The sequence below is a fragment of the Gigantopelta aegis genome, chromosome 8 (genome assembly GCF_016097555.1).
Source record: "Gigantopelta aegis isolate Gae_Host chromosome 8, Gae_host_genome, whole genome shotgun sequence".
NCBI classification, from domain to species: Eukaryota; Metazoa; Mollusca; class Gastropoda; order Neomphalida; family Peltospiridae; genus Gigantopelta; species Gigantopelta aegis.
The window spans coordinates 37,219,854-37,244,352 of NC_054706.1; the positions used below are offsets into that span (position 1 = coordinate 37,219,854).

General features: G+C 35.0%; 1 protein-coding gene across 2 annotated transcripts in view; it reads left to right on the top strand.

Annotated features, from left to right (window-relative positions):
* LOC121379569 (CCR4-NOT transcription complex subunit 6-like) overlaps window positions 1-24,499 on the top strand; it is a 98,181-nt gene that overhangs the window by 58,432 nt on the left and 15,250 nt on the right. For both annotated transcript variants that reach the window (XM_041508217.1, XM_041508216.1), the window contains 2 exons: window positions 9,815-9,883; window positions 19,527-19,684. In XM_041508217.1, the coding sequence (XP_041364151.1) occupies window positions 9,815-9,883; window positions 19,527-19,684 (227 nt within the window). The remainder of the gene's footprint in view (window positions 1-9,814; window positions 9,884-19,526; window positions 19,685-24,499) is intronic.

Here is a 24,499-nt window from a genome sequence, read left to right on the forward strand (position 1 = left end):
CTATAGAGTTCCATTTCTACATTAACAAGTTATTGATCCCCGATGGTCGGCCCATTAGGTTATTTCTCATTTCAGTCAGTGCACCACAGCTGATATATCAAAAGCTGTGGTATGTGCTACCCTGTGGGATGATGCATATAAAAGAAATCCCTCAAAACTGATGGAAAAATATAGCAGGTTTCTTCTCTAAGACTTAAAATTACCAAATGTTTGACATCCATTAGCCGATGATAAATAAATCAATGTGCTCTAGTGGTGACGTTAAACAAAATAACATTTATATTTAAACAATATGGCATATTTTCCACTGTTAGAGCTGTTTTTGTTAAATCAAAAGCAGATGTTTATATTTTATTCTTTGGTCATCCTGGTGTTTGTAGTGCCACAGAATGAATTTTTCATAATTCTGCAAAAAGTCACATTCTTCTGAAAAGTAATGGTTATGGAGATGACCTCTTAGTTATTTTTAAAGGGTATTTCCGCATTTTAATGTCACATATTGTCACATGTCTTGTTTCACTCTATGGCAACTTTTTCCAGATATGTTACAGGTTTGTAGATTAACCAGACTTGGTGTCTATTTTCACTGGTTCAAACTAAAGTCTGCAACTTTATAATGTTGTCCTACTTATCACACAGCATGCAATTGGTTCCCCGCCCCCCACCCCCCCCCCCCACCCACCCCGGAGGTGGTCCCTGGCGAAGTCAGAGGCTAGATCCGGGGTGGGCGTGCCTGAACCCTTGTGGATGGGGGCACGTTAATATAGTCTGCAACTTTATAATGTTGTCCTACTTATCACACAGCATGCAATTGGTTTATGGGCGAGACATAGCCCAGTGGTGAAATGCTCACTTGATGCGTTGTCAGTTTTGAGATTGATCCTTGTTCCAGCCAGTGCACCACGACTGGTATATCAAAGGTCATGGTATGTACTATCGTGTGTGGAATGGTGCATATAAAAGATCCTTTGCTACTGATGGTAAAGAGTAGACCATATGTTTGACATCCAACAGCCGATGATTAATAAATCAGTGTGCTTTAGTGGTGTCGTTAAATAAAAACAAAAATAAAAAATAAAAGTAATTGGTTTACTAGCTACTATTATGTAAACATCTGTAGCACTGAGGGTAGGTAATGAATTAAGACACTAATCCTAGTAACATCAACAAAGTGAAAAATACAAGGTTGTATGAAGAGCATCACACTCTTTAGTTTCTGGTATCATCTATGTCAATGTCATGGAAACATAAGCAGGTGTGATCTGCAAAAGTCACGAAGATATCACACCAGGAAGCATTTTACAACACTTCCTTGTAGCTGACATTTTGAGAAACTCTCCTACATGTTTTATTTGTATAAGTGTTATTGTCAGAAAATATTAATAGCAAACAATGCCTTGCATGGTTGCATCATTTCAACAAGTTGAACTTAATTCTACACCACAATGGAATGTGGTTCAATGTCGGGAATTGATAGCAGTTGACATAAGTCTATGCCATGTTCCAGCTAAAAAAATATTTTAAAAAACAATAATGCCAATTTTGGTTGATCTAAAAGGGAAAGTGTTTTGGAAATAATAAAAATGTCTTGTTTTTGTATGAAATTTGTAAAAATATAAAAATGCCTTAATTTTCTCTTCTCTTTTTTTTATTTTAATTTTTTTTTTTTTTGTCTTGTCACAATGCCTCAAGATATTGAGCTAAAATTTTGTGTAGCTTTATCACAAAGTTAGCCAAGTTGGACTTTCATGGGGGAGGGTGTTGCCCATTGTTGACCAAGTTATGGCCTTTGGCCTTTTGTAGCAGAGATATTGAATGTTGCTTTAATTTACAGTAAACCACAGAGCACACATCCGTTAATAAGCAACCGTTGGGCCATTTCTCATTCCAGCCATTACTTCTAAACTGTGGTATGCACTCTTTGGAATGGTTCCAGATGATAACTGAATTGTTGCTAATCAAAAACAGTAGTCCATGGAGTGGAGGCAGTAGGTTTCCTCTCTGATAATCTCTGTAGTCCTTAACCATATTATGTCAGATACCATATAACTATTAAAATGTGTTGAGTGGGTCGTTACAATAATTCTTTCTTTCCATTAATAAGCAGTAAGGACAGTTAAAAAAAAAAAAAAAAACCAAAAAAAAAAACCCACACACACATTTTAAAGGACATGTAATTTAATTTTGGCTAATTTACTTAATATGATTGTACCCTTATTTAATATAAAATATGTTGGTAACATGTTCAACACTACAGTAACTAAGACTGTCTAGTTATTTCGGCATTTTATTAGTTCTGACGCGTAAAATTAAGTCATCAGTGGCCTTTTATTAGTTTACCTATTGGACTTTGTTGAAAACATCATGACGTACCACATTTGTTGAACTTAATTGAGCTTACTTTATAAATTACAAGCATTAACCACTAATACTTGTGCATTTTTATTGGAATATTTAAGCCAGGTCTTTTTACCTCTTTAAAAAATGTTACCTAATAGATTTGCAGAGTGAGCTGCAGCTAGGTTGGGTTATGGCTGTTTTATACACTACCTGGTGGTTAATGGTTTTTATCATGGGACTTTTAAAATTGTTCCCAGCATGGGCTGCCATGTCTATCCCATCCTAAGGCAGACTTACCATTGAAGATGCAGCCAAGTATGTCACTGAACATATATAACATGATAAAGCCTTGTATTGTAAATGTCAAATACCTTGCATATGGTATGTTCCAAGACTGATGCCACAACAATTTATTGCAGTTTGTTTGTAAATCTAACAGTTCAATTATTACTACAAATATGTTCATAAGTTTACTGTTATGCTTTTAAAATGTTTGTTTTAAATATGCATTTTAAAAATTATTCCTTGTTAATTCTTATACAGGTTACTATTTACCTGTTTTTGGCTCACATGCAAAACTTATTCTAGTATGTGTTGGAAATCCCCAGTGTGTACAGAAATTATTTTATAGTATATGTTGGAAATCCCCTGTGTTTACAGAACTTATTCTAGTTTATGTTGGAATTCCCCTGTTTACAAAAGTTATTTTAGTATATGTTGTGAATATTTTGTGATACTTTTGCAGAATTGTATTCAGTTTAATCATGGTTAAGCTGGGTTAACGTTTGGTTAAAGGGTAGTTACGGTTCTTTAATTTTCTTTAACTCTTGTTTAATGGATGACTTTTATATTTGGCATGACTGATCACCAACAAACTTCCTCTTTTATAGTCAAGAAGTGGTTTGCCCTTTGTTCATACATTGTAGTAACACACCTCGTTGTAACCCAAATTTATTGTATCCAGAATAACAGTTCAGTTGACTTGTATAGTGTCACAAGGTGATTTTGTCCATTGAACATGTACTCACATGTTGTCAGGTAGAATACTTCATGCATTATTTACACATTTGTTGTGAAGGTGTGAATGTCAGAAAGTTAAGAATGAAATACCGTTGTTAAACGTGGAGTATAAAAGGACTATCATTCTTCTATTTCACTAAACGTTTCTCAGTGGTGCTTCTTTTTTTCTCCACATTGTCCATGTAGCACATTGCAAAGCCTTAAGCTTTTTATTAGCATAAATGTAACCTGACACACACAAAAAGTTCTTTTAGTCCACATATAAAAGAACTCTAACAAAGATATCTAAAATTATGCTTGGTAATCTATGCAGTGCTTTGTGTTTAGATCTATTTTCAGAACAGTTGACTATGTTTCAAAAGAAAGTGTTTCAGTTAAATTTGTTCATGTGAAAATATTTGAAATTTGATGGACAAATTTTCTGTGCATAAGAAGATATATTTACAAAAAACATTTTAATGTCATGATTCAGTATTTGTTAGTAAATAGATCAATACATGAATTTCCACAAATTCTAAAGAGATCCGATTGGTTAAGTCATATGCTGTCTATTCCAAATTAAGTCATATGCTGTCTGTTTTGGAATTTATTGTTTTCCCACTAAGGCCAAGTAAAAAAAATTGTTTGGTTCCTGTTACATGCCAAAAACAAATAGGGTAGGTAGGTAGGGAAAACTTCCCCCCCCCCCCCCCCCCCCCATTTTCGAGCTAATATTTCCTGAATAGTATAGCAGATTAATATATTAAAAGCTCTTTCTTTGTGTTACAGTGCAACTGACAATACATACTCTAATGAGAATCATTAATTATTTTCTATAAAAAAAACCCATGTCGTAACCTAGTCAAACCACAATCAGTATTAATGTAAACACCACCCAAGTCTAATACTACACGGTAAGGTTATAAACTACGATAACACTAAAATAACACTATAATTTGTTCATTGGAAAAAAGTTCTAATATCAAAGGTCTGATCCACAACATGGTTACACCCCCTCACAACTACAGCAACAACACTGATCTTCCCGGCCTATTTCATTGCCAGTATTGCAGTAACAAAATGTACATCATGAACACAACGAAGATGTCAATAAAAATTAACAAAATAAGTTAACAAAAAGATCTCCATACTAACTATCCTCATAGCAGAGATATCAAAAGAAAACAACTATTTTCAGGAAAACAGTTTCCCTTTGGTCGTCCATAAGGACACTGCACAGTATCTTTGCACTGTTGACAAAGAGGTAAAACAGGTTTGTATTTTTGCTTTTAAAGGTCTGATCCAAAACATGGTTACACCCCCTCACAACTACAGCACTGCAGACGCTATTAAATGTGAAAAGAGTTGTCATTTCTTAAGGTTTTGGGTACTACCAGTTCATTTCAAATGCCATGGATATCATATTTAATAATAAATACAGGGGTTATTTGTCAAACAAATGCAAAATATTGATAGAGTTGATGTCTAAATATTTAATTTAAGTAATCTTTTCAGCATAATCGGCTATTTTCATGTTTACTCTTTATGTTTAACATTGAATCGTAACTCGGTATTTCTAGAAGTTCGATTACGTTTTAGGGAATTCCCCTACCAAAATAGACTGGACATTTGTATCATTCTGCTTTTTAACAGTAAACTGCTCCGCAAGGCTCAATGGGTAGGTGTAAACCACTTGCACCGACCAGTGATCCATAACTGGTTCAACAAAGGCTATGGTTTGTGCTATCCTGTCTGTGGGAAGCGCAAATAAAAGATCCCTTGCTGCCTGTCGTTAAAAAGAGTAGCCTATGTGGCGAAAGCGGGTTTCCTCTAAAACACAGTGTCAGAATGACCATATGTTTGACGTCCAATAGCCGATGATAAGATAAAAAATCAATGTGCTGCAGTGGCGTCGTTAAATAAAACAAACTTTACTTTTTAACAGTAAACTAGCGTAACATTTTGAAGATTGGATTCACAAGTTCCGAGTAGTTCCGAATGAGTACGAGAACACGTCCGAGAGCATGTGGTGTCAATGGCGTCTTCCATTTACAGAGTAGAATGTCAAAAATGTGCTCATTCAAATCAAATAATATTACACATGTATTTAAATCAGTTTAAAATGAAACGACATTCAAGGAATCGGAACACCTCGTCACATTCCGCTACGCTTATATTTCGTGGAAATGTACGAGGAGTTCCGAATGGCTCTCGGAAGCTTTTCATTTGGAACTCTTCGGAAGTAAAATTGCGCGAAGTGTTCCGGGTCTTCTGGTAACGAGATCTTGGACTGACAGATCTCGTGGCATCTCTCTGCAGTTGTTGTTTTTAGAGTCGACGAAAATTAGGATTGATATTAATGGATTATTAAATAAAACAGGTGGAAAAAAAAGGGTGGGGAAAAGGTTAAAAAAAGTTTAGGGTCGGCACCAAAAATTTAGGGACGGTCGGGTAACCGGAACCAAACAATTTTTTTTACTACCCCTAAGAGTTTTTTTAAATCAGCCAAATTGTATGATTGTTTAGCAAATGTACCAGCCCATAAAATATTTACTATTTTGCCAAAGAAAATATGGCTAACATTATATATATATAATTTTAAATAAATTTTTCAAGTTATTAAATGTTTGTAAATATGTTATTTGGATCCAGAATAATGAGCATTTATATATTTACAAATAATTGAGTGTAACGGGAGCAGGATGTAACTCAGTGATAGATCAAAAGGATCAAAATCTCTCAATCGGCAATTTAATGGATACACTTTTATAATTTTCACAACGATTATTGCTAGAGAACTGCTGTTTAATATATTTTAAACTTTGTCAAAGAAAATGAAATGCAATGTCCAGTTTCAAAAGATTTCAAACCCATAATCACCTAGTAGGGGCACTTATAATCTGTTTTGTTTTTTGTGTACCTTAAAATTACTTTCTGTCTGGTACATCAAAGGCTGTGGTATGTACTGTCCTGCCTATGGGAAAACACATAGAATAGTCATGCTGCATTTTGGTGGTAGTAGCTTGTGATGTGGTTTTCTCTTTCTTGACCAAGTGTCACTTTACTTAAATAATTTGCAGTTGCTTTTAAATTATATTTGAATGTATTGATAATAGCCTCCAAACCAACCATGCTTAACAAAATAATAACCAAGTTTTGCAATTTTTTTTATTTTTTTTCTCAATATAGAATGGTTAGACTTTGTTTTTAAGATGGCGTGTAACTGATTACATGCCAAGTGTTGACCAGTGTGTTGTTGATTACATGTCATGTGGTCAGGTTGGGCTCTGTTTGTTATTTTACTTGATTGCCACAACTACCTGTCGCATGATGTCTTTTGAAGCATTTTTCAGCATACCATGCGCATTGTAGGGTAACTAAAAGTAGTCAGATGATAAATTTGATTATACTGTAAGTTTATCATGCTGGCAGTCATTTTGAGTATGTGAAACTAGAGCATATGCTCTTGAACATTGACACAATAAAATAGTTTTACATGGAATGTTCGTGTAAAGTGACTAATTTTTGAATAATTTAAATGTGACTACAAGTAACACTTTTCATTCCTCATTTCTTCACTTGCTCTCTCTCTCTCTCTGTCTCTCTCTCTCTCTCTCTCTCTCTCTCTCTCTCTCTCTCTCTCTCTCTCTCTCTCTCTCTGCTCGCTCTCTCTCTCTCTCTCTCTCTCTCTCTCTCTCTCTCTCTCTCTCTCTCTCTCTCTCTCTCTCTCTCTCTCTCTCTCTCTCTCTCTCTCTCTCTCTCTCTCTCTCTATCACACATGCATGCACGCACACATACATGCACACAAACCCCTATTAATTAATTAGTTAAATGTGCATCTGTGAGTAGTGGTTATTCATGTGTTATGTGTTGGGAAATCCACATTTTAGAGCACTAGCTGTTGTTTCTGGGATCTTATATTCTTAATCAACGTGGTACTTGGCGTTGATCCAGGTCACAGCCGTCTGTTGTGGTTTGGAGTATGGATCTCCTACCATTCAGGTCCACTGGGCAGTGTGATTGGTGTAGTAATTTGTAGGCGGCCAGAGATGTGAGTTTGAATATGTGTGGGCAAAGATAATTGCTTGGGACATCTCTTTGTGTGTGTCCATGCATGCTTTAGCTGCAGCCATCTCTGTCAGTTTGTGGTGGAAGGCCATGGCAGGCTAGGTTGGCTGCAGGTCTTAAATTAGCGTGTATGTCTGCTTTATTGCACATCTCTCGGTCAACCACGGAACATGCAGATTCATCTACCGCAATGTGTTGTTTTATTGTGTAATTAATAGATGTATTTACGAGATGTTCTTTGCCAGCCTGCAGTTTTGGAATGTCATTGACATATACATGTACATGTGGTTAAACTTGATGACCAATAACTAGATGTTATATTCCCATACTGCCATCTGTATAAACAGGCCCGTATTTGGGGTGAAGGTTTCATCCAACTCCCCTCCCCCATCCTGCCCTGGAATTGGTCACTGGTGATCCCAGAGACTAAGACCGGGGTGCACGTTCCTGAACTTTCGGGATATGGGCACATAAAGAGTTTCCTCCCTCCTATGATAAATTAAACTTCTTTTTTTTATCATAGGGTTGACAGGTTTCTTCTTGTAGCATAAATTTATTTTATTCACTAATATGTAAATTAAATGTCATGACAGAACACGAAAGATCAAACTAAAGGTCTGAGGTGTCAGATTTAGGAAACTGTATGTTAGACAATATTTGGCCACCATTTAGTTGCTGGGAATTGAGTTTCAATTGATATCAGATTAAGTCATTACCAGGAAAGGCGAGTGATGATTCCCACTTGCCTCTACATTTGCCAGGAACATTTTAGGAAAAAAGCAAATTGATCACTGTGCATTCAATTTTTAATACATTTTATTTGAAACTTAATGTAATTGCTTGACTAGCACCATTTCAGGAATGTAATCTTTTTCTTGCGTCGATTAAGTTGCTCATAATAATAATAATAATAATAATAACTTTATTTAATAAGGGTGACAGGTTTAGCACAAACTAATCTTCCACTTGGCCCTCAACAATACATTGAAATACTGAAAAAGAAAATTCATGTATATACTAATACTAATACTATAATGCATACATACATATTGACTAGAGAAATCTTACATTTAACAGACATCTATTAGTTGTGTAATATTGACACTAAAGTCTCAAAACATAATTATTATATAGAATAAAAATTAATCAGCCAAATAAACATCCATGAGGCTGGATTTAAAGTTTGCAACTGACTTCTGGTGTCTAATATCAAGGGGTATTGTATTCCATATCTGAACACCTGAGTAACTGAAGGATTCTTTATATAGTTCAGTATGAGGACTTGGTAACTGAAGTTTGTTTTTGTTAGAGGATCTTAGGTTACAAGTACAGGTTTCAGATATTGGAGTAAGAAGAGATGTAATGTATTCTGGGGAGAAGCCATTTAGTGCTTTATATACCATTATGCCGATGTGGTATTTTATTCTGTCAAAGTGAAAACAATTGTGAAAACAATTGTAGTCCATCCCTTCCTCCTACTAAAATGTGTTTTTGTAAATAATTTCAGTTTGATCTGAAGTAAGAAGTCATGGTGTTTTTGGAAATAAATATTTTTTTTTTACTATTTTTGTGTGCAATTTGGAAAACAAACGACTCAGAAATAAATAGCTTGTAGTAAAAAGGAGTTCCCTGTGGGAAGGACTATAGTAAATATTTCTTAACCATTCAAATGTATTTTTTTGTTCTTGGGTGTCAATAAAACATTCATTCAATCTTTCATCCATTTATTTATTTATTTGTATCCTCACATATAACCAGGGTAGGCATAGAGGCCATTTGAGCTAAGTGTGATTAGACTGGTTATTATTATTATTTAACAATCATTTCCTTCCCCTCCCACCCCAGTTGCTGGCTCCGTACATTTGTGTGGACTTAATAGTGACACAGTGATCAGTAGATGACAATTCAAATGTCCAACATCCACAGTTCCTTTCAAAATATGGGTTGCTCTAAGTGGAGAAAACATGAATGAAAGACTTCTGATGGGCTTATCTTGGAAATTAGGGTAAATCAATAAAAATTATATATAATAACATGAAATATCCTCTATGTATTCTGATGTGTTCTTCTTTTTTCAATCAATATGGGCGGGTTGTAGCCCATTGAAAAAGTGCTCGTCTGATTCATGATCGATCAGTTATTATCTCCATCACAATTAGGCTATTTCTTGTTTCAGCCAGTGTTCCACAACTGGTGTAATAAAGGCTATGGTACGTACTATCCTGACTGTGCGATGGTCCATATGACAGATCTGATACTGATCATCGAAAAGAGTAGTGCATGGTTTGGCAGCAGGCAGTTTTTCCTTCGTCTGTTCAGTCCATAACCATAAGTTCTATGCCACACAACCACAAATAAACATTTGTTGAGTGTGTCGTTAAATAAAGCATTTGTTTCTTTCTTTCAGTCAACGCTTCACAGCCTCCTCAGAGACAGTGGATCTCTACCAGGCAACCTGATAGAACTAGATCTGCCGGTAAGCTGTGTTTGATAACAATTCATAGTTAGATTTCAGATCCGTACACCAACATCAGCAATTACACTTCATCATCTAGTACACAGACACCAGCAATTACACTTCTTTATCTCTTAACAGACATCAACAATTACACTTTTTCATCTGTACACAGACATCAGCAATTACACTTCTTTATCTCTTAACAGACATCAGCAATTACACTTTTTTATCTCTTAACAGATATCAGCAATTACACTTCTTTATCTCGTACACAGACATCAGCAATTACACTTCTTTATCTATTAACAGACATCAGCAATTACACTTTTTTATCTCGTACGCAGACACCAGCAATTACACTTTTTTATCTCATACGCAGACACCAGCAATTACACTTTTTTATCTCGTACACAGACATCAGCAATAACACTTCTTTATCTCTTAACAGACATCAGCAATTACACTTCTTTATCTCATACGCAGACACCAGCAATTACACTTTTTTATCTCATACGCAGACACCAGCAATTACACTTTTTTATCTCGTACACAGACATCAGCAATTACACTTCTTTATCTCTTAACAGACATCAGCAATTACACTTCTTTATCTCGTATACAGACATCAGCAATTACACTTCTTTATCTCGTATACAGACATCAACAATTACACTTCTTTATCTAGTACACAGACATCAGCAATTACACTTCTTTATCTCGTACACAGACATCAGCAATTACACTTCTTTATCTCGTATACAGACATCAACAATTACACTTCATCATCTAGTACACAGACATCAACAATTACACTTCTTCATCTAGTACACAGACATCAGCAATTACACTTCATCATCTAGTACACAGACATCAACAATTACACTTCATCATCTAGTACACAGACATCAGCAATTACACTTCATCATCTAGTACACAGACATCAGCAATTACACTTCATCATCTAGTACACAAACATCAACAATTACACTTCATCATCTAGTACACAGACATCAACAATTACACTTCTTTATCTCATACACAGACATCAACAATTACACTTCTTTATCTCGTACACAGACATCAGCAATTACACTTCATCATCTAGTACACAAACATCAACAATTACACTTCATCATCTAGTACACAGACATCAGCAATTACACTTCTTTATCTCATACACAGACACCAGCAATTACACTTCATCATCTAATACACAAACATCAACAATTACACTTCATCATCTAGTACACAGACATCAACAATTACACTTCTTTATCTCATACACAGACACCAGCAATTACACTTCTTTATCTTGTACACAGACATCGGCAATTACACTTCTTTATCTCATTTAACCCCTCAGGTCTAACGCTTGGCAGTCAAAATAAAACTGATTATCATCTTTTAAAATCTGCTAAAACTAAATTGTAATCTGAGAATATTGTCTGGAAATGTATTGTGTATCTTTTACTGTCTTATCTTTATATGTAGCCCCTTAGTGTACACCAGATGGTTTATGGCAGTGGGTGTTGTACCTTGTAGTAATACCTTTGTTGAATCAACACGATGAGGGATAATGTAACTGAATAAAGATTTTAACTGATCACAAACATAACCATTTATTATAGCCACCAGATAAGATATGAAAAGGGTTGAAAAGGGTATTTGCATTGTCTTATGTTCTTAGCGACAGTTTTAGTCTTAGTTTGTTTTATAAGGCCAGTTCAAGCATTTAAATATTTTCCTTGAGACCCGAGACAGTTTTAGGCAGGTAGTGGTCAGACTCCCAAAAACATTGTTTGCCATAGTGCATCCAGATTTGTGATAACATGCAGCCTTCGGGGGTCAAGTCGTCAATACATCTTCTTAAATGTTGACTGCATTTGTTGACTAAACATGTCACTCTTGTTTTTATTTGCCAAGACTCAACACGTTTATGTTTGTTGAGCTGAAGTGCATATTATGTTAACACATGAGAAGAAACAGTGGACTGTCAGGTTTTGTAAAAGTATACAGTTTTGAGAAATATTTTCCATTACCCTGTTTCCTTTTAATAACAATATCATGATGCCTGTTAAATAGATGATTTATAGCACATAAGATGCAAAGAAAGTTTATAACATCTGTATTTTATAGGAATTAAGTACTTAAATGAGGGGCTGGGCACCTGTTTATATTTTGTTTATGATCTAGACTCATCCGGCAGGTACACAAGATCTAGGAAAGCATATGTTGGTATAAAATATAGTATACAGCTCTTGAAATTCAGATTACTTTGTCATGTAATTTAGTACAGATAAAAGAGAAATCGAGGCGTCTGTCTCACAGACATATTGTGTACACATAGTGAATAGGAATCAGTTTTAGATTTGATGTTTCCTTTCACTAATTTAATGTGGGTGCATTACTCAGTTTTAGATTTGATGTTTTCTCTCACTAATTTAACGTGGGTGCATTACTCAGTTTTTGATTTGATGATTCCTCTCACTAATTTAACGTGGGTGCATTACTCAGTTTTAGATTTGATGTTTCCTCACGTGGGTGCATTACTCGATCAAAACACTTGTATACATATATACTGCATTATGTTATAAATGTTCATTTCTTGAGGTTTTGTTAGTTTTTGGTTGTTTTTGGTTGTTTTTGTTTTTCACTGTTAAAAAAATATCAATACTATTTGAAGAAAAGATGGATATGTGCTCAATGAACATGTTTTTGTATTTTGTTTCTGAACCTATAAAAGTGACGAACAAAGCTCTGTATGTTTAAGCAGACGGATTGAGGGAACAAATTTAAAAATGTTCATGAGGATGATTTTCTGTATGTAAAAACAGGAACAATCCCCCATGCAGTTGGAACTCCCTGACCTAAATACATGTTACACATATCTATGACTAGTGCAGTGCATTTAGCGTGAACTCATGTAGGTAAATTACAAAAACTGCTGTCACAAATTGATTTTCGCAGTAAATTTCGATGTCTGAGTATATATACATAATTTTGTAAAAGGAAACATTTAACTTCTTTAGGATTGTATTTTTAATATTTGTAAAGGCTTTATATATGTATCTTGACATTTCATCAGTGAAACTTCTTTAGAATATCATATTGTCCAATTTACATTGGTCATTTCTCTTGAAATCTGTATCCTACAATTTTATCTTGATCATTCTGAAACTTGGTACAGGGAGTTTCTGAAACAGTATGAATCTATATTCTAACAGAAATATTTTTTGATGTTTTAATTTCTGTTAAATTTAAAATTTAACTAATAGTGAAGTTTAACATTGAATATTTCAGTGTTTATCTCTGCCTTGAGTTTTAACTGACAGGTATAGTGAGAGATGTCTTAATTTTTAATTTTGTTAAAAATTAATAATTTTTTTTTTTTTAATTTGTTGGTATGAATAATACGGTATGTCATCTTGTTTTGAGAACAGGTTTTCAGTGTGCCACTGTACAATAAGAAAAACTCACTTTAAAAAAAAAAAATAATAATTCCTTCTACTCTCCACAAAAAATTTCACGTAACAGAAACCCTATGTCTTCCAATCCATATATTTTCATCCATGTCTAAAATAATGTGTTACACATCATGCTATTTAAAACTCCATTGATCCTACAATGTTTGTGTGTGTATTTTTGGAATATATTTAATGATGAAAAACCAAACTGTATGCCAACAGCTGTATACGTTTATCAGGTTAAATGATTCAGTGCGTATTGAGGGAATGTATGGTATGTTAGGTGTGTGGCCAGTGATGCATCAGACACAAATATGTCCACATGAATACCTTTTCCAGTCACTGTAAACAAATATATCAGTATATGATAGGTGAATAATGACTCCATATGAAATGGTGTGAAAAATAAATGCGAGTACATGTAATCGTTTAACAGTTGGTTGAAATAGGAAATGGGAAGCATTCTAAACATGATCATGTGTTATCTTTAATTGAATTCCATCGGTATTCGTAGCAGAAGAGGTATTTTGATAAATAATGTAAATAAGAAGTATTTGATAATAATATCCATGTTATTTGTTCATAATTTTGTTGTCATATCCTAAAGGCTGCAGCTTTCTTCTGACTGAATTTGTATGTTGTCAGTGTTAGGTTTTTTTGTTTGTTTTTTTATGAACGGTCTTTGTGTTTGAAAGTCAATATATATTCAGTCAGAATTTAAACAGTGAAATGGGTGGGGTGGGGGGGGGGGGGGGCGTGTGTGTTGTGCAGGCATTTGTTTTTTTCTACTATATTAGTGCAGACCGGCCTCGGTGGTGTCGTGGTCAGGCCATCGGTCTACAGGCTGGTAGGTACTGGGTTCGGATCCCAGTCCAGGCATGGGATTTTTAATCCAGATACTGACCGCAAGGCTCAATGGGTAGGGGTAAACCACTAGCACCGACCAGTGATCCACAACTGGTTCAACAAAGGCCATGGTTTGTGCTATCCTGCCTGTGGGAAGCGCAAATAAAAGATCTTTTGCTGCCTGTTATAAAAGAGTAGCCTATGTGGCGACAGCGGGTTTCCTCTTAAAAAAAAAAAAAAAGTGTCAGAATGACCATATGTTTGACCTCCAATAGCCGATGATAAGATAAAAAATCAATGTGCTCTAGTGGAGTCGTTAAATAAAACGAAACTTTACTTTTATATTAGTGCAGTTATAAATTACTTTGTTTTAATTTTAACAAAAACATTTTGTGTCAGAGAATTGTTACATCAAGTTTTATAACTACCCAATCAAAACTCTGAGATAGACTTTGAAATTTTTTGTCAAACAATTTTACTTTCTTTTTTATAAATTTAATAAATTTTTGAAAATGTTTTGAATTCTCAATTAGTTTGTAAAGACTGTTCCAGAGAATCTATACAGTTTCAGCAATGTCCAGTCAAAACTCTAGCACTTAGAAATAATGTTAAACATCAATTTTAATTTAATAAAAAGTCTGAAATTATATACCAAAAATTAATATCTCTAGATACTTGTTTATAAAAAAAACTGCCCCAAATAATACCTGTTTTAAATATCAGAATGATTATTATGATTATCAAGCATTCTGAAAGTCCCTGCCAGTTCGTCTTCATATTCGATAAAGTAGACCAAGACAGCAAGAAAGAAAGAAATGTTTTACTTAATGATGCACTCAACACATTTTATTTACGGTTATATGGCGTGAGACATATGGTTAAGGATCACACAGATTTTGAGAGGAAACCCGCTGTCGCCACTACATGGGCTACTCTTTCCGATTAGCAGCAAGGGATCTTTTATTTGCGCTTCCCACAGGCAGGATAGCACAAACCATGGCCTTTGTTGAACCAGTTATGGATCACTGGTGGGTGCAAGTGGTTTTACACCTACCCATTGAGCCTTGTGGAGCACTCACTCAGGGTTTGGAGTTGGTATCTGGATTACAAATCCCATGCCTCGACTGAGATCTGAACCCAGTACCTGCCAGCCTGTAGACTGATGGTCTAACCATGATGCCACCGAGGCTGGTCAAAGACCAAGCCAGAATACATTGTAGGTGAAGTTTGAAAAAGTAGGCTGATCATGTGATAATGTGTGTATGTATATGCGCATGATTGTAGGTGACACAACTGGTTAAGTAACTTCTGATAGAGGAAACACAATGGGCAGTGTGTGGCATGTGTGTCCCAATCATTTCAACAAGCAGGGCAAAATATGTTATGATTCCCTCACCTGCACTCCACCCACTAATTTAACCTACATGTCAAAAGAAATTAAATAAACAAGTTTTGTTGTTTTGGGGCTTTTTAAAAAAAATGTTATGTCAATACATAGAATTAGTTGCTAAATGTACATGACATGTTTTGTTAAGCACAGACCTTGGCAATTGGTAAGTTCATGTATGTCAGTTAAGTTCATTTATAAAATGTGATCATGAATCCCTAAACTGAAAATAAACTTAAACAAACCAAAAAAAAAGAAGATAAAAAAAACCATGCTAGATAGACAAACAACTTGTGTCAGTGTAAGCACACCAATGGGACTGTTTCACAAATTGTTTATGTATGACTTTTGTCAGGTTGTTTACTATTCAAACCGTTGTTATTCCTCTCCCATCTCTAGTTGTTGACCCTTTGATGCATTGTCCATCTCTTAGGCCTGTTATTTTATTACTGGCTGCTTGTCGGCAGGCTGGGCTGATGGATTTTCTTTACACCTTGGTCCACTTTAAAAATATTGTTTCTTTTATCCCAGCTGACTGCTAAACTGGCTCACTGTAAATTGTTTATTCCTTATTTTTCATTATTATTTTTTTAAATTAAATAAAAGGTCCAAACTGACATTTTTAAGAACTACTACTTTGTAAGACAAAAGGTCATCTATTTTATAAAAGTAATAAAGTGTTTGGAAGGAGATAGAGTTGGAGTTGGAGTTTTGTTGTTGTTGTTTTTTGTTTTGGGGGGTTTTGTTTTTGAGCGGTGTAAATATTTCATCTGGTGTGTTAAGGTATCTGTGTGTATAGTAATGCTTCCAAGTTACTTGTCTTGACAAATTTTACAATACATGTAGCTGCTTGTTTGAAATAACCTCTTTCCCTTCATAAAAAATGGAACAATCCTTTTGTGCTAGTACAAGATGGTTTTTTTATTTTTGTCTTTAAATCTGACCCTGACAGTGAACACTATTTTTTTTTTTTTTTAAAGAAACAGAAGTAGTCTTACAGGATATATGTGAAGTAACATAATACTGGGATAAAGAAACAGGACACAAACTTCTAAAAATAAAACTTCATAAAATAGAACAAAAAAATTTCCCGGGCAAGTGACAGCTACAGAGAAAAACATAGAATAATGAAGTGGCCACTGTACTGTATGCTATTCAGAGCTCAAACTTGAGAGTTTGTCACCTATTTGAAAAACATTCCGTTGTAAGCAAAGTGCTTACCTGTGGCAATGTTTAGCCTGTCAACAGTCATTTTAAACCAGTAACTATTGCAAAAAAAAAAAAAAAAATTAAAAACCAAAAAAGTTAACCTAATAATACTTTTTATCCAGCTGCAAAAAAAAAAAAATCCTATAAATAAATATTCCTGACCTAGGTCATTTCATATTACAGCTGCAGCAATTACCATCAGTAAGTTCAAACACTGCTTTTTATAACTTTTGGACATGTTTAGAAAAATTACTTCAAAATCGTTAATAAATTTTGCAGTTTAGATATTTTTTATTTATCTTAGCTACATTCATATCTCATTTTGCACTTTTGATTATACAATCGGTTAAGAGTTATGCAAACTTAGATAAATTTATATTATCAGGACCATCGACTGGGATGAACCTTCAAATTGCTAATTTTACACGTAGAGCTCGACAACACGTGACAATAAATCTAGCATGCACAAATGACACCATGGTGATGTAGAAAAATTAAAAATGGCCACAAACCATTTTCATGTAAAATATCTAAAAGTTGAAGGGTACGGCAAGTTCATACCTACTCTGAAAAAACCCAAATTATTCTTTGCAAAAAACTCAAGACTAGTAATAACAAGTATGGATTGTTTCTGCAATTGGTGTATTCTTGCAAAGTTGTTTTATTTTTAAATCTTGTAATTACGCGAGAACAACAACCACTTTAACGTCTCACATTTTTTTAGTCTTCGACTACACATGATTCTCGTTTAATTGTCCATTTTCATTTCTGAAAGCCTCTCTCCCCCCCCCCCCCCCCCCCCATAGTATTTGGTGTGCCAGTCTTAATGCCATGTGCTGTAGACAGCTGCGAGCTGTACACCCACACTGGATTCCACGAGGAAATGAGGCGTCCTAGCAGACTATTGCTTCATGAAGCCAGTAAGCTTCATTTGTGTTGACAACCTAATGGCAATTAGAAACTGTGATAACCTCGCACTGGCCAGTCTTACCTGAAGCAGCCGGGGTGCGTTCTTTTACAGCACTGTATGACCAAGCCGGCTCTTACACGTTTATGACCGTCTTATCCAGGAATAATCATCTTTGTCGTTATATTGATCCGCATACTAATACGTTCGTTTAGGGAGATGCTTTGTTTAACATAAAGTATTAGGCATACTGATATGCTTTTGTATTATGTTGTCAGGTAAGGCAGGAATACTAATTTTACTATTAAAAAGGGGATTGCTTCCAACAAGGTAAATGTATCAGCAGTAAGATGGAATTGTTAATTAGCTAGTGGACAGCTTCTGCTAGTGTGACTATAAAAACAAATGCCAACTTTTTATTTGATCTGTGTGGAATAAAATTAACTTGATCGAAAAAAGGTTACTTTGATATGTGATCTTCATGATTACAATTGCCTGATACATAATAGAAATATTTATATAAATATACCACACTAATGTGACACAACCCTTTTTAACCTAGTGCTATACTAAATTATATATATTAAAAACACTTAATGTAAGACAATCAGTACGTCCTAAAATAAATACATTCCTGAACTTTGCTGATAATTTGCAGGCATAAAATTTGGTGATTTTTTTTTTTTTTTTTTGTGGGGGGTGGGGTCAGCCAGAATCATTAACATGATTTAATATAGATATTTTGGGATTCTGACTCGTATATTTTTACACTTCTGACCCAAATTCGAGGATAAATTCTCAGCCTGATTTATATAGCTCAGGTTTATATTGATGACCTACCAGAAAGCTACCAGAAGAAAAAGAAAAAAGTTTGTTTTATTTAACGACGCCACTAGAGCACATTGATTTTTTATCTTATCATCGGCTATTGGACGTCAAACATATGGTAATTTTGACACTGTTTTGAAGAGGAAAACCGCTGTCGCCACATAGGCTACTCTTTTTTCGACAGACAGCAAGGGATCTTTTATTTGCGCTTCCCACAGGCAGGATAGCACAAACCATGGCCTTTGTTGAACCAGTTATGGATCACTGGTCGGTGCAAATGGTTTACACCTACCCATTAAGCCTTGCGGAGCACTCACTCAGGGTTTGGAGTCGGTATCTGGATTAAAAATCCCATGCCTCGACTGGGATCCGAACCCAGTACCTACCAGCCTGTAGTCCGATGGCTTAACCACTGCGCCACCGAGGCCGGTTACTACCAGAAGAAGCCATTAATAGTTTGATAACTGTATTGCTGCTCTTCGAGTCAGGTTTGTTCTTTTAGTGTGTCTTGGTCATTAGCATGCATTTGAAATATAATCAGGGAAGTGGCATATTACTTAAATAAAGGAATGTTAGGGAAGTTTATGCCTAAAACGTTTGTGACTGTCAAGATATAATTCATTTTCAGTATTAGCATAACTAGTCAAAACCAGACTGTCTATAAATCGTAATTCCCTTAAAATTGGAAGTTTTAATGGTCTATTTTTAAATACCAATTTAACATAATTTCTCTAAACCAGATCCCCTTTAAAACCCGATTTTTTACTTGGTCCTGTGGGTGTCAGATTTAAAGGTGGTTCGCTGTACTAAGTTTTAGCAGTCTGCTTTCAGAGGACTAAATTCATGATTTGTGATATTAGAATAGCCAAAGTCAGTTTGTAGTAAAGGTACCCTTCAGTGTGCCCTCAGGATCAGTGTTATATTTGTGTATGCCTATTGGAAGCAGAAAACATTTAGAGATGATATTAGTGATAGCCAATTATTTTATTTCTTTCATGTTTTTTTCTTATTATTTTCCAGCCATTTTTACAGTAATGTGTTACAACGTGCTGTGTGATAAATACTGCACGAGACAGCAATACGGGTATTGTCCATCGTGGGCCCTCAACTGGGAGTACAGGAAGAAGGGAATCATGGAGGAAATCCGAAACTACAATGCAGACATCATCAGCTTGCAGGTATGGATTGATCTTTGATTACGATAACCTTGATGTCAGCTTGTTATCTGCAGGTCTAACTGTTATGCTTTGCACTTTCTTTTTTATTAATTTTTTTTATTGTTATTGTCCACCAAAATAAGTTTATTCAAGGTTGAGGAACCTTGAATCATTGCTTTACAAATGTATAATTCATTTGGTGTCATAGGGGAAAGGAGGGAAGGAGAGAGATGTAAATGGAATGATAATCTAATGCACAAATAGTATCACTTGTGATAACTGTCCTTTCATCTGCCATATTCTGCTGTAATAAGGCTGTAACTCAGGTGAAGTGAGTCTAACAGTGGGGTGTGGAGTTGTCTTCTGTTTTTTCAGTGTATTTTCTGGGGCAGCATGACCCGATTCCCTCTAAAAAAAAAAAAAAAAAAAAATATTTGCTTGCCATTGGCTAGACCTATGCCCACCTCTGCACAATTTCCTGCACAGACACCTGTCTAGAAATATCTCATTTTGTGGCATGGACATGTTCATAGAAATAATGGTCAGCAGTCCCATTGTATAGTCTGTTTCTTGAGGCAAAAATAATGTGGTCACCACTGAGTTGATTCAAGTTCATGCGCTAGCCCCTGTGACCACTGCAGGAACAGATCTAATCAAACAGCTGTCACTTCACCTGAGATTTATTGCCTGATGAACCTTTGTTTGAGGCTAATTGCCACAGGCACCAGTAGTGTGTCACCTTTGACACTGAAATGTGGAAAATTTAGCAGGCTAAAGTAAATTTAAAAATAATTCATGGTTTTAGTTTTTTTTAAACCTACAACAGAAGGGTACTGTGCCTTCTCCAAGTGTATTGTAGTTCTCTGTCCCAATTTCATGCCATCCAGCCTTTTTATTTATATGTGTGTGTGTATATATATATATATAAAGTACCAGAGTGTTCTGTATATTATGTGAACCTCTGGCGAGCATAATACATTATTTTTATTCCTAATATATGATACTGACAATACCGAAACACACGACGGTAATAATCTCTTTATCATATAATTTTTAGCTTAATACATCGTGGTTTTGTAAACTGTACACGCAACTTTAATTCCATTCTGCCATTACTAGATATTCAAATGACGTAAGAATATGTGGCGCGGCGTCTTTTTGAATGGAAATGGCGTCAAACTCAAATGACCTTACATCAAAATAAATAAAGTTCTTAATGTTTTTTGTTTTCTGAACGCTAGACAGCTTTCAGTGTAAAATTGCTATTGAAATGTTTTTATTTGATGACTGAATGCATACGTCAATCGCCCTAGTACGTTTGCTTAAATGTCAATAACCTAGTGCCGTGACCGATCTAATTTGCAAAGTTATCAAATTCTTAAAATATGTGATCTGAAAATGTAAGATGTTATATGAAAAATGGACTTAAATAGTTACTGTAATTTTCTGTAAAGGAAAACATTTATGTAAAAAAATATACTGTTGTCATTGTCAGTTGTCATTTATAATTATTAGTATAATCAACAAATTGATTGTAACTGGTAAATATTTTCATTTATTACCCATATGGGCTCAAATATACGGGGTAATATTTTTTCGATCTCTGCACAGTGTGCAGATTGCTTCTACAGTGACTGATTGGCTGGCTTTAAAAAGACAAGATTTGATTGGCAATTACATACTGCCAGGACTACTTTTTGTTCATTCATGATTCCATTCATCGGTCAAACTATTACTACGAACTTCAAATATTTTTTTACGATACGAACATTTACGGAATTAAAAATCAAAATATATGTACAAATGTTTAAAAATGTTTTTATTTTATTATTTTGACTGGGGTTTTTTGGAACTATTCTTTGGTGGATACTGATGGGTGTGCACCGGTAATGGTGCGTATGAATATATTGTTATGGCTGGTAGAGCTTGTTAGTTGTTACAGCAGCGAGAACGTAAATATACTTTTAAAATCGTTAAAGATTGACAATGGGTAATAAAGAGAATAACCAACTCACTACGAGGAATTACGGATTATCTGTCCCTCGTGAATTAATGCTGTAAAACCCTCGCCAGAGGCTTGGGTTTACAACATTAATTCACTCGGGACAGATAATCCGTAATTCCTCGTAGCTCATTAGTTATTCTCTAATAAGTTGGATAATTTAGATATTATATCACTCCATATGTGGAATGAATGTTTAATGATACCCCAGCACAAAAAAGATAATTGGCTATTAAGTGTCAAATTCAATTAATGAAATGATAATTAACATTCATATAAAAGTTCAAGAGTTAAATTAAAACACTGCGAAAAGACATGACATACCACCATATGTGGAAGACTCAATGAGTTACTTTTCATTTGAAGCAGCGTTATCAAGTCTTACTTATTCCATTTTTTTTCTCGAAAATTGACTTTTTGTTCTTCTTTTTTTTAATCCTATGCCAAAATAAGGCTTCTCCATTTGAAAATAGCAGCTTTGCAATCCATAGCTGACCTAAAAATAATTCAGAAGAAAATTTTCAAATAACAAGAACAGTTCTACTCATAAACAGTAAGCATCGTAACAACTAATACAGTAACTTTGGATGAGTATAAGCCGAGTGCAAGCCATGGGTTGCTGATTAGGGTGAAACCTGAACATTACTTGTGTTAATTAGCAGTTCCGTCATTTTCAACATTGACCTACATCACATGCATGATACATGCAGTCTTCATCTGAACATTACATGCGTTAATTAGCAGTTCCGTCATTTTCAACTTTGACCTACGTCACATGCATGATATATGCAATCTTCATCTGAACATTACTTGAGTTAATTAGCAGTTCTTTCATTTTCAACTTTGACCTAATTCACATGCATGATACATGCAGTCTTCATCTGAACATTACTTGCGTTATCAATTTCGTCATTTTCAACTTTGACCTACTTCACATGCATGATACATGCAGTCTTCATCTGAACATTACTTGCGTTAATTAGCAGTTCCGTCCTTTTCAACATTGACCTACGTCACATGCATGATACATGCAGTCTTCATCTGAACATTACTTGAGTTAATTAGCAGTTCTTTCATTTTCAACTTTGACCTACGTCACATGCATGATACATGCAGTCTTCATCTGAACATTACTTGCGTTAATTAGCAGTTCCGTCATTTTCAACTTTGACCCACTTCACATGCATGATACATGCAGTCTTCATCTGAACATTACTTGCGTTAATTAGCAGTTCCGTCATTTTCAACTTTGACCCACTTCACATGCATGATACATGCAGTCTTCATCTGAACATTACTTGCGTTAATTAGCAGTTCCATCATTTTCAACTTTGACCCACTTCACATGCATGATACATGCAGTCTTCATCTGACATTACTTGCGTTATCAGTTTCGTCATTTTTAACTTTGACCTACTTCACATGCATGATACATGCAGTCTTCATCTGAACATTACTTGCGTTAATTAGCAATTCCGTCATTTTCAACTTTGACCCACTCACATGCATGATACATGCAGTCTTCATCTACCAAATATACAATGGAAACCTGAATAAGTTAAGTGGTCAGCTGTTACTTGTCTGATTGACACACAATAATTGGTATTTTTGGTCTTAAAAATGAAAGAGAAATCTGCAGCCATATATTTTACAGTTTACAGCAAGGGATCTTTTATATGCAGTTTCCCACAGATAGGACAGCACATAAGCTAGTCGTGGAGAATTGTCCGAAGAGGAAATTGATCCTGTAATCTGCCGTATATCTTAATAGGCGAACTTTATGTTCAGCAGTAAAAGTTGAGAGCTAAAATCCAAGCTCTCTGACATAGCGGGTAAAGCACCAGCCTTAAGCTGGTAGGTTCTTAAGTTCACATCCCACAGGGTTCGTATGGGTCATGAAAATCCTCGAAAATCATGGAATTTGTAAATGTCATTGTCCGGGACTGGAAAGTCATGAAATTTTGATGTTGATCATGGAAAGTCATTGGAAATGAAACAGATGGGACATTCATTTGAGATTTTGGTATTCCAAAACTAACCAGGTGACATCACGCTATTTCATCTCAGAATTTCTCGGACATTCAGCAGCTTTTGGTATTAATGACAATGATCTGGAGGTATTCAAAATAATCTAGATATCCATGGAAGCTTCATTGTATGCTCTCGGATTACATATATGCTTAATACAGTAATTATTCTCTTAAAAAAACAACAACATACATTTAAGCAAGGATTATAAATTATATCCTTGAAAAGGTCATGGAAAATGCTGTGAAACAGTCATGGAAAGTAATGGAATTTGGTTAGTGATAAAGTGTATGAACCCTGTCCTAGTTGCAGCTCCAAGCCAGAGTGAGGTTTAATGAGAAGTGTAAACTTGTGTAATGTACTGCACCAACATCTTTGTTAAACACTAACCGTAAAGTCCGATCCTAGACAGATACTCTAATATGTACATCTGTAGGTGTGTGGCTAAGACAGTGTACTTGAACCTTAAACAGAAATTCATTAAGTCAGCACGTTTTTCTGTCTTAATTCTTGTTTTTTTTAGCAGTGACAGTAGTTATATGTGCTGAGGTGGTTAGGGTTATACACAAATACAAAAAAAAAACCACCAACAAAAACCACACACACACACACACATACACACGTGTCATTGGTTGAAGGATTTTTTAAATTTTATATAGCAAGTTTAAATAAATAAGTTTATTGCATTTAACTCTTCATTGTTTCACATAAGGAACAAATGTTAAAGATGAGTTGTACATTATCTATCTACAACATTTATCTTTCAACCAAGACATGTACCAACATTGCCAGCATTGACTGTGTTC